General features: G+C 44.2%; 1 protein-coding gene across 3 annotated transcripts in view; it reads left to right on the forward strand.

Moving 5' to 3' along the window:
* khdrbs2 (KH domain containing, RNA binding, signal transduction associated 2) overlaps positions 1-12,029 on the forward strand; it is a 545,499-nt gene that overhangs the window by 198,949 nt on the left and 334,521 nt on the right. For all 3 annotated transcript variants that reach the window (XR_011889050.1, XM_072278088.1, XM_072278072.1), the window contains exon 3: positions 10,375-10,491. Coding sequence is in view for 2 of the 3 variants with exons in the window: in XM_072278088.1 (XP_072134189.1) it covers positions 10,375-10,491 (117 nt within the window). In the remaining variant the exon portion in view is untranslated. The remainder of the gene's footprint in view (positions 1-10,374; positions 10,492-12,029) is intronic.

Below are 12,029 nucleotides of genomic sequence, written 5' to 3' on the forward strand. Positions count from 1 at the left end.
GCAAACATCACACCGTCTGTAAAAAAAAGCTGAAGATGAAAAGAGGATGGCTTCTACAACAGGATAATGATCCTAAACACACCTCAAAAGCCACAATGGCCTACCTCAAGAGGTACAAGCTGAAGGTTTTGCCATGGCCCTCACAGTGCCCCAACCTAAGCATCATCGAAAATCTGTGGATAGACCTCAAAAGAGCAGTGCATGCAAGACGGCCTAAGAATCTCATGGAACTGGAAGCCTTTTGCAAGGAAGAATGGGTGAAAATCCCCCAAATAAGAATTGAAAGACTCTTAGCTGGCTACAGAAAGCATTTACAAGCTGTGATACTTGCCAAAGGAGGTGTTACTAAGTACTGACCATGCAGGGTGCCCAAACTTTTGCTTCGGGCCCTTTTCCTTTTTTGTTATTTTGAAACTGTAAAAGATGGAAATAAAAAAGTAATCTTGCTTAAAATATTAAGGAAATGTGTCATCTTTAACTTCATGCCTTTTGGAAATCAGGTCATCTTTTACTTGCTTAGCTATTCACAGCAACAGAAATTTTGACCAGAGGTTCCCAAACTTTTGAATGCCACTGTATAACGCCACTTTCAAGGAATTATGGAACTGTGTTCTCGGGACCCTTTGCTCTAATGCACACTTTCAGAGCATCACCATCAGTGGATAAACACTGGCATCTTCTTTGGTTGTCCGTCGAAATCCGATGACAACGTCCACTCCTTTAACGGTGAGATCTTTGACTATACAGTCCTATCCTGGACCCACAAACTCTATTGCAGGTATGTATATATGGTAGTGGTAGCAACCATGGCTGCATTTCTCCTGACTCTCTTCTGCTGTCTTCTGGTTGTTCCTTCCATCTCCAGAATACGGACCCCGCCCCTACACAGCTGTCGCCAAGTGGTACGGTCAGCAGCAACCTCCTGCAGGTCCTTGGGTCTGATCTTACACTTCCTTAAAGCATTCTTCATCTGATCCTTATAGCACTTCTTCGGCCTTCCAGCTGAGCGTCGACCATGATGTAGCTGGCCGTATAACACTCTGCTGGGTAGCCAACATTGGGGCATATTTAAGGGATAACACCCAGGCACTTCTTTGGAACCATGCTCAGATCTGTCATTTCAGAGGACACATGGGATTTGGATTTAACTTTCTAGCCAAGCAATACCACTTCTGGTTATACAGTGGCTATATTTTATTAGGAGTTGGAGGAGATTTGGTATGTCACCAAAGTCTCCAGCAAAATTGTACAGATGTCCCATGGAGAGCATTCTGACTGTTTGCTTCACCATCAGGTTTGGAGGTGCCATTGCACAGGATCCTCACCACCAGATTTCTGAATGGTGTGTGAACCCATCGATAGATAACTACTTCTTTTCATCCCAGAGGAAACTGCATGAATGTTACCTCACTACTCTGTTCTCCATTTGCATGGCAAACTTATTTATTTGTTTTTTTTATTGACCCTCAGTAATTTATTTTATGTATTGCATTGTACTGCTGAGCAAAACAACACACAGAATGTGTCAGTGATAATAAGCCTGATTCCGATTCTGAGCTGGAGTCCTCAGGAGTGTGATTTGTCCTCCTGAGGTACTGAGACGGCAACCCTGGACCGGGTGCAGAGGGGCACGTGGTTTATGATCAATCGTCGTTTCTGCTTCACCATTAAATTGAACAGCTTTCACTTCCTATCAGCTCTTTCCACTCTGAGTACAATGCTACTGCTCACAGACACCAGTCACAATTAGAATTCCCCTCAATCAGCAAACCTCCCAGCCATTTTCTGTTCCTCGCACCAACATTAATTAAATTCCTGGCAAGCTGAGCTGTGAGCTACCCATCATAACGAGAGACACTGAAGCTGGAGAAGGCATTCGGGCCCTGTATCTGCCCTGCCAATCAGTAAGATGATGACTGAGCTTTCAGCACAGCACCACTTCCCCGTGCTTCCCTCATGTCCTTTGACTCTCTAATATCTGAAAATACATCATCCTATCTTAAATATACTCAGTGCCTGAGCCACCTCTTGCAAGGAGAATTGTAAATAATCACTGCCCTTTTTGTGAAGAAATGTTTCCTCATCTCATTCCTGAATGGCTGGCCTCCAAGTCTGAGACTATGAGTTCCAACATATCTCCCACCCCCGCCCCCTTTCCAATTTCTAGACACTCCAGCCAAGGGGAAACATTACCCTGCATCTCCTTTGTTTGTCTCTGTAAGGATTTGTGTTTCTGTGAGACTGCGTTGTGTCCTTCTAAGCTTTAGAGAGTTTAGATACAATTTGCTCATCTCTCTGCACTGAATTAACATTATCATTATGCGCTGTGTCATGTGACAGGGCAGATCATGGTCTTTTGACCATGGTTGATTTTAGCAAAATTTTCAACAGAAGTGGTTTGTCATTGCCTTATTCACTTCACTGGATATCCCCTCCAAATTCCAGGAACCAATCTGGCCAATGTCTGTTAGCCTCATTCTATCATATGTTTTTGTGAAGATAGATAAAGATTAATTTTACTTGTCATGTGCATCGAAGCATACAGTAAAAATGTTTGTGTTAAGGGCCAACACAGTCCAAGGAGATGCTGGGGGCAGCCCATAATTGTTACCATGCCATGCCATGTTTCCCATGACAACATATCATCCACACAAGTTACTAACCATAACGTGTATGTCGTTAGAATGTGGGAGGAAACTGGAGCACCAGGAGGAAACTAAGGAGAACGCACAAGCTCCTTACAAACAGCGGCAGGAACTGAACACAGTTCTTCCAATCACTGCCACTGGAAAGTATTACGGTAACCACTACACTACTGTACCATACAGATTTTATACCTGATGCTGTTGGGATCTTTGGGAACAGAGCTCGGAAAAAGCGACGTAATGGACTTCTAACATCGTAAACCAGCGAGTTGTTTGTTATGTCTGCCCGCTCGCTGGAGGAAAACGGAGACTCCTCCTTCTCCCTTATTAGGGAGAGAGGGAGTCTATGGTACGTCGAATGCGGGGTGAAGTGCAAAGTCTTTGGGGTAACTGCAAGTCTGCGTCTTTGCTATTGCTTTACTCATGCTTGAGTGCTTGCTGGTGGGTGCTGATGCTTTTTTTGCTGGTGGAGGGAGGGGAATCATTGCTTGCTGCCACTTATGCGAGGGAGGGGAGCTGGGGGGGACTTTGGGGTTCTTATGTTTAACTCTCGTTCTTTCTTTGGGGCACTCCTCTGTTTTCGTGGATGTTTGTGAAGAAAAAGCATTTCAGGATGTATATTGTATACATTTTTCTGACGTTAAATTGAACCTTTGAACCTTTGTTGGTCTCTGTTTGAGCAACTTTTATTCTCTAGCTGCCTTGACAAAAATGTACATTAGTATTGGTTTATTAGTGTTGGCTTATTATTGTCACATGTACCAAGTTGCAGTGAAAAGCTTGTCTTGCTTGCTTTTTATACAAATCAAACCATTACACCGTACAGTGAGGTAGAATAAGGTAAAACAATAACAATACAGATTAAAAATGTAAAAGCCACCAAAAAAGTACAGTGCAGGTAAATAACAAAGTGCATGATCATTTGAATAGATTGTGAAGCCAAGAGTCCATCTTACTGTACAAGAGGTGCATTCAATAGTCTGATAATAGTGGGATAGAAACAAAAGGCTAGTGTTCTTGGAGAATTTGGTACGTGCTTTCAGCCTTTTGTATCTTCAGCCCAATGGGAGTGGGGAGAAGAGAGAATGTATGAGACGAGTGGGGGTGTTTGATTACGCTGGCTGCTTTACTGAGGCAGTGAGACATATAGACAGAGTCCATAGAGGGGAGGCTCGTTCCTGTGATGTGTTGAGCTGTGTTCACAACTCTGCAGTTTTATGCAGTCACGTGCAGAGCAGTAGTCATATCAAGCCGTTATGTGTCGGGAATCATCCAGTGAGCAAGTTTCAGTGATATCTGTAGAGGCCATCCTACCCTTGCCTTGACTCTGTCCATTTACCTGCCCTTTACCCCATATCAAAGTTGAATTTATTAACATCACAAGTACATAGGTGCAATGATAAACCTATATTCAACAGCATCAAAGGCATATGGCATCAGCTACGTAACATTCACAAGAAAAACATCAATTATACACAATTTTTACAAGAACGAACACAATTGGAGTAAAAAGAAATGCAGTGAAGTGCCAAGTGGTCATATTATTGCTCTACTGGGGGGGGGGGGCAGGTTGATTCAAGAACTGAATGTTTGAAGGGAGGTAGCTGTTCTTGAAGCTGGTGGTGTGGGACGAGGCTTCTGAACCTCAGAATCAGGTTTAATATTGTGAAATTTGTTGCTTTGAAGCAGCAGTACATCGCAATAGATAATAAAAAAATATAAATTACAGTAAGTATATAAATAAAACAATGAATTAAATAAGTTGTGCAAAAAGAGAGGCAAAATGGTGAGGCGGTGTTCATTGTCCATTCAAAAATCTGATGGGACTGTCTTGAAATGTTGAGTGTGTGTCTCCAGGCTCCTGTACCCACTCCCTGATGAGAAGAGGAAATATCCTGGATGATGGGGATCCTTAATGATAGATAAGACCGTAAGATACAGGAGCAGATTTAGACCATTTGGCCCATTGAGTCTGCTCCGCCATTTCATCACGATTGATCCATTTTTCCACTCGGCCCCAATTTCAAAGATTCATTTATTATCAAAGTTCTTCTTCTCCGGGTAGCTATGAAACCAAGAAAGACGAGAGAAGCAGCACGTTCATCAGCTCCCAAAAATCCCCCTCCTGCACAAAAAACGAACAACAATGGAACAGGCACATTGACCCCCAAATCCCCGTACCGATACCAAAAAAAAACCAAGATAGAGCCTGCAAAAAACACAGAATATAAAAAAATATGTAAGACTGAAAAAAAGTCTGTAGCCCAAGTCCATATCCAGAACGCAGGAAACCTGGGCAAAACTGTATGGGCCCAGGGGTAGATCTTTCCCTATCCATAGCAGAGCCATCAAAAGACAGGCAGCTGGCATTCACCCCACCACACTCGCCTCGATGCTTCTGTCTCCCTTCTCACTTCAAACGGCAAACAATGGAATCTTTGATCGGTGAAATGGAGTCGAACAACAGCTTAAACCTTGTCCCTCGTCCCACCACTAAATTCGCACACGCTGCCTCTGTCTCCTGAATTCCTGTCAGAGACTGCAGAGCGCTGAAGCACCCAAACAATCTCCAAGCTTCCTCATTCACTTCCATGTTGCAACCTCCCTTGTCGCTTCAGTCAGCAAACAATGGAAGCTTTAACCGGTGAAATGGAGTTGAACATTGGCTCGCAGTCTCCTGTGATTTTGAGCCATCGCCATTTGAAGGTGTCCTTGATGCTGGGGAGGCTAGTGCCCACGGCAGAGCTGGCTGAGTTGACAATTTTCTGCTGCTTTTCCAATCCCGTGCAGTGTCCCCTCCATACTAGATGGCGATGCCACCAGTTAGCATGCTCTCCACAGTACATTTGTAGAAATTTGTCAGTGTCATTGGTGATGTACCAACTCTCCTCAAAATCCTCATGAAATATAGCCACTGTCATGCCTTCTTTGTAATTGCATCAGTATGTTGAGCCCAGCATAGATCTTCAGAGATGCCAGCACCCAGAAATTTGAAACTGCTCATACTTTCCACTGCTGATCTCGCTATAGGACTGATGTGTGTTCCCTTGACTTCCCCTTCCTGAGGTTCTTGGTCTTACTGATGTTGAGTGCAAGTTTATTGTTGCAACACCACTTAGCCAGCTGATCTTTCGTGTTCCTGTACACCTCCTCGTCACCATCTGAAATTTTGCCAACAATAATTGTGGCATCTGCATATTGATGGGTACCGTTTGAGTTGTGCCTAACCACACAAACATGGATGTAGAGAGAGTAGAGCAGTGGGCTAAGCATACATCCTTGAGGTGCGCCAGTGTTGATTGTCAGCAAGGAGGAGATATTATTTCTGATCCATACAGACTGTTGTCTCCCGGTGAACATGCCAAAGGTGCAGTTTTAGAGAGAGGAACAGAGCCCCATGTTTTGGAATTTGTTGATTAGGTCTGAGGATATGATTGTGTTGAATGCTGAGCTGTAAGCAATAAGCAGCAGACTGATGTAGGAATTACTACTGACAATGTGATCCAGGATTGAGTAGAGAGCCAGAGAGATGGCATCCGCTGTAGATGTATTGTGGCAATAGGCAAATTGCAGCTCATTCAGGTCCCTGCTTAGGCAGAAGTTAATTCTGACCCTGACCATCCTCTCAAAGGGCTTCATCACAGTAGATGTGAGTGGCACTGGGCAATAGTCACCCTGCTCTTCTTAGGCACTGATGTGATTGTCGCCTTGTTGACTCAGGTGTGAACCACCAACTACAGCAGTGAGAGATTGAAAATGTTCTTGCTCAGACCTGCCAGTTGGTTGGCACAGGTTTTCGGAGACCTATCAGGGCCTGACGCCTTGTGAGGGTTCATCAGATGCAGCAGGGATACAGGTGTAGTTTCATTCTCCCTTTCAAACCTCCTGCCCGCTGGTAGCTGCAGAAAGATAACTTGGCTAAAGTAGTAGGGATCTTTGATCATGGACGTTTCTTTCTTGAGGCAGTATCTTGTAGATACTGCAGATGGTGGGGAAGGATGTGCCAGTGAAGTATTGGGCTGATTTAAATACTGACCATAGTTTCTTAGGTTCCTGTGCATTCAGATAGATGAACCGGACCATAATGTAATCAGTCAGGCTACTTGGAACAGCACATCTGTAGAATTTTGGTGGTGTGCTTGTTATAAGCCAAACCATTCCCTTACACTGAGCCCCACACTGATTACTAGGGAGATAGAGCATTCCATTGGACTGAACACAGACAATGGTCCCTGCTTGAACTGTGACTAACCCTCTCCCAGCCCTGAACTGCCAATCCACGGAGTCAGGAGCCTGAGGGCAGATGTCAGGGCTGTGCCGTGATAGTGTCGTGTGGCAGGTGGAGCAGATCACTTGGCACAAATTTGGTGAGTGTAGGATTTATCCCAAAGTCGGTTCCAGGACTTAGCCTCTGGTTAGTGTCATGAGTAAACAATCCCTTGGTTTTTTCGAATTGCTGCTGTGGGATCTTACTGTGCATACTGAGACTGACCCCCCCCCCCCCCCCCATTCCCTGTAGTACCACAGTTGACTGTCCCTCGGGTGCATTGGCTGTGACATCTACTGGTATGATGAGGCCAAACTCAGGTTGGAGGAGCAACACTTCATATTCCTTCTCAATAGCCTCCAACTTGATGGCATGAACATCGATTTCTTTAACTTCCAGTAATATCTCTGCCCTCTCTCCTCCTCTCTTTTTCTATTTCACCTTCTGGTTCATCTCCTGTCAGATTCTTTCTTCTTCAGTCATTTACTTCTTCTACCCGTCACCTCCCAGCTTCTTACTTCATTCCCCCCTCTCCTACCCACCCACCTCACCTCATCTTACTTATCTCTGGCTATCTTGTACTCCATCACCTCACCCTATCTTCTTATTCTGGCTTCTGCCTCCTTCTATTCCAGTCCTGATGAAGGGTCTTGAGCTGATCCATCAACTATTCATTCCTCTCCAAAGATGCTGCCCGACCTGCTGAGATCCTCCAGCATTTTGTGTTTTGCTCCAAGCAGAACTGCTGGTTTCTCATCGGAAGATCTGGATTGTTACACCCTTTGAATTGCAAGGTTAAAAAATAGCCAGCCTGCTTCTCCGTTTGATAAGCCAGTATTTTTTTCTCTCTAAAGCAGCATAGTGAGTGTGCAAAATTGATTTAGTTGAGTTCATTGTTGCTTTCTTGTGATATGCGAGCTGGGCTATTTTAAAAGTTGGAATGGTTTGTTTTTTGCCTCAAGCTTTGTTAGGATTATTCGAGATCCATCAATCATACCCTTAACTTATTATGTCTATGTTTTATCGCTGGCAGCAGATGAACTTAGAGACAGAATGAGTGGTATAATAATGGTGTGGTTTGTATGAAACATTGATCTGCTTCTCATAGATACAAGTTAACTTTGCCCTTGCGGCAAATGCCAACATTTAAGCATTATGGGTTACAACTTTCCATGCACTGTAAGGACCCTGGTTCCATAACTGGAACTGTCTGGTCCTCTTACCCTCCAATAGTGTGAACATTGCTCTTTGAACAGTTGTCTAATTCTCTCTCAAAAGATGTATGCACAATCACATGAAAACACACACACACACACGCACACACACACACACACACCACTCCTCCAAATTCCAAAGCCTCAAAATAGCCCAAGTCTCTAAAACATTTTCTGAACCTGGTGGTGTAAGTCTTGAGGCTCCTGGACCTTCATAATGGCAACATTGAGAAGAGAGCATGGCCTGGGTGGTGGTACAGTATTCCTTGATGATGGATGCTACTTCCCTGTGACGACGCTCCATGTAGATGTGCTCAATGGAGGGCTTTACCCATGTTGGACAGGGCCGTACCCGTACCCACTACTTTTTGTAGGATTTTCCATTCAAGGGCATTAGAGTTTCCATACCAGGTTGTGATGCAGTTGCTGCACATCTACAGAAGCCTGTCAAAGTTTTAGATTTCATGCCAAATCTTCACAGACTCCTAAGGAAGTAGAGGTGCTGCTGTGCTTTCTTCATAATTACACTTACATGCTGGGCCCAGAACAGGTCCAACGGAATGTTAACATCCAGGAATTGAAAGTTGCTGACCCTCTCCACCTCTGGTTTCTTCCTCCTGAGTCAATAATCAGCTCCTTGGTCTTGCTGACATTGAGTGAAAAGTTGTTGTTGTGGGATCACTCAGGTTTTAAATCTCCCTCCTATATGCTGATTTGTCACCACCTTTAACTTGGCCAACGACACTGTTGCTGTCAGCAGACTTGAATATAGCATTGGAGTTGTGCATGGCCACACAGTCATAAGTGTAAGTGTTAACATACCCATTAACCTACCAACCCACACTCCTTTGGGATAAAGGGGCATCCAGAAGAAACCCATGCTGTCAATGGAAGAGTCATAGACTTCTATAGCAGAGAAACAGACTCTTTGGCTCACTTAATCCATGTTGGCCTAATCTTCTATTTACCCCCAGTCCTTTCACCCTGAACCTATAACCTCTCGTTTTAGGCTCATCCTACCTGAGGGGAGGAGGCCTGCATATATTCAGCCTATCTTTATCCCTCATAATTCTGTACACCTCTATAATGTCTCCCCTTGTTCCCCTGCATTTCAGGGAATAAAGTCCTAGCCTACTGTATTCAACCTTTCTCTATAACTCAGGTCCATAAATCCCAGAAAAATCCTCGTACTGTAAATTTTCTCTGCACACTTTCAAGCTTAGGTAGGTAAAAACCATAAACATGAGATAACCTGAAATAAAAATGTTTGTTGGGTATTAACAGGAATAAAATCTAATGGTCCAGAAGTATTGCTAGGCAAGCACCAGCAAAGTCCCATGGGTGCTGGATTACTGGAGTTCTAATTAGTTCTGTCTAGTTTAATCTCATACCATGACATTTCCTTAATATTAAGTTTTTTTTTGCACTTTGGTAGAGAAAGCAGCCATCAGTGATGTATATAGCACCTGAGACCTCTCCTCTGCCTCAGGAGATGACTGTGGCTGGGGATGCTGGTGTAAGGTCAGGTTGTTGGGACCATGATGCACAGGCCTCTGTACCTCTGTGCTGATTGGTCAGACCAGGGAAGGTGCCGACCTCAGTCGATCAGGAGTGAGCGAGCAGACCAGAGGAGGAGTGTGCAAGATTTGGCAGTGTGATGTATTGGGAAGGGAATGGGTTACAGGGATTGTATGGAAGAATGTCAGGTGAGTCTGGGAGTCTCTAATGTTATTTTTAATATTTGCACGATTTGTCTTCTTTTGCACAATGATTGTCAGTTTTTGTTGTTCATAGTTTTTCACAAATTCTATTGCATTTTCCTGTAAATCCCTGCAAGAAACGAATCTCAAGGTAGTATATTGTGACGAATGTGTACTTTGATAATGTTTACTTTGAATGTTTGAACTTTGGAAGTACCTTGTGAATACCTTGACATTGCCTACAATGTTGACTGCTGGTACAAAAGTACTGTAATTTTTCCAGTGAAACAGTGAAGGAATTTCACATGCATTCAGCTCAGTGATCATGTCCAACCTGCCAGACCATTGTGTCCGGTCCATTTTCAGGAGTTATCAGAAGTGATTTTGAAATGATGGTCTTTGTGTTTTGTTCTGTGGAAGTCTATTTTCAGACAATCAAGGTTGTACTGTGTTATCCATGGGCCAATATGAGTGCTAGCTCAAAGCCCAGAACCTTTCAGCTGAGATCTTCCAATGTGTGAAACACGATTTTTCTCTTTTTTTTGCAGTTTAATTTTGTGGGGAAGTTGCTGGGACCTCGAGGCAATTCACTGAAGAGGCTACAGGAAGAAACAGGTGCAAAAATGTCCATCCTGGGCAAAGGATCAATGAGGGATAAAGCCAAGGTGAGGCCATATCTGACGGCAAATTAGTGCGATGGTTCTTTTCCGTGAATGTGACCTTCCCTTTCCAAAACAGGCTATTTTTCAGTCCTGATAATAGTCTCAGCCCGAAACGTCGACAATTTATTCCTCTCCATAGACGTTGCCTGATGTGCTGTTCTTCAAGCATTTTAGGCCATAAAATATAGTAGCAGAATTAGGCCATTTGGCCCATTGAGTCTGCTCCGCCATCCCATCATGGGGTTCCTCTCAACCCCATTCTCCTGCCTTCTCTGCGTAACCTTGAACACGCTTACTAATTAAGAACCAATCAACCCCAGCTTTTTGTGCGTGTTAACTACTGCTACTACGTCGACTCAGGCCTAGGGGGCCGGCGTCGGGCACGATGACGGACTCTCCGCTTCTCCCTCTCCCTCATCAGTGTGTTCAGTTCATCTACATTAGCTGCGCGGCTGTCTTCTAGGAACGTGTTGACCATAGTCTTGGGAGGGCGCCCAGGGTTCATCCTCCCGTGCTTGGGCTCCCATATGATGACTAGGCTGGCAGGTAGCTCGGGGTGGCGTAGACAGTGCCCCGCTAGTTGCAGTCTTCTCGCCTCGATTTTAGTGGTGAGCATCCGCAGATCGTTATAGAGCTCGACGTTCGTCATGTGTTGTTGCCAACACACGTCAAGAGCCATCCGGAGCATTCGTGTATAGCAACCGTCTAGAGACTTTTGCATAGTCTTGGTGAGTGTCCACATCTCGCATCCGTACTTGAGAATGGACTCTATGACTGCTACGAAGATCCTCTTTTTAAGCCCTCTGGTCAGGTTCGACCTAATACCTAATGTGGAATTCAACAATTTCACGTAACTGATGTTTCCGACTGATCGGAAATTGAGTGCAATAAAGTTGGACTTCACCTAAACTCTAAAAAGACAGAGTACGTGGCATTTAACTGCAACAAAGGTACTCTCAAGACCATAAAGAATGATACCATTAAGAAAGTCTTTGACTACAAGTACCTCGGGTGAAGAATGATGAGTTCGAAGAAAGACATAAAGATATGGAAGGTTAATCAAGATTTACAGAATCTCTTGTGTTTACAGTTTTCTGGTATGCCCAGGTTTTCAGTGGGAACCATAGATTGCAGATGCTGGAATCTGAAGTAAGAAATATGGAACTCAGCAGGACTGGCAGCACCTTTGAATGTTTCAGATTGAGACCCTTCATCTGGACAGAAAGGGTAGACAAAGGATAACCAGTCGAAACAGGAGAGGAGGAATGTGAGGAGCAGGAGCAAACAATAGGTTGTTCCAGATGAGTGATTTTTTTTAAGCATGAAAGTCCACCAATGCTGGAAATCAAGAGTTGCACACACAAAATACTGCAGATCAGACAACATCTAGAGAAAGACAGTTAACGTTTTGCGATGAGACCCTTCGTCACGACTGGAAAGGAAGGGAGAGGAAGCCAGAATAAGAACATGGGGGTAGCGGAAAATCCAAGCTGAAAGGTGATAGATGAAATGAACTGGGTGGGGGAAGGGGGGATGAAGTG

Source organism: Mobula birostris, chromosome 2 (assembly GCF_030028105.1).
Source record: "Mobula birostris isolate sMobBir1 chromosome 2, sMobBir1.hap1, whole genome shotgun sequence".
Classification (NCBI taxonomy): domain Eukaryota; kingdom Metazoa; phylum Chordata; class Chondrichthyes; order Myliobatiformes; family Myliobatidae; genus Mobula; species Mobula birostris.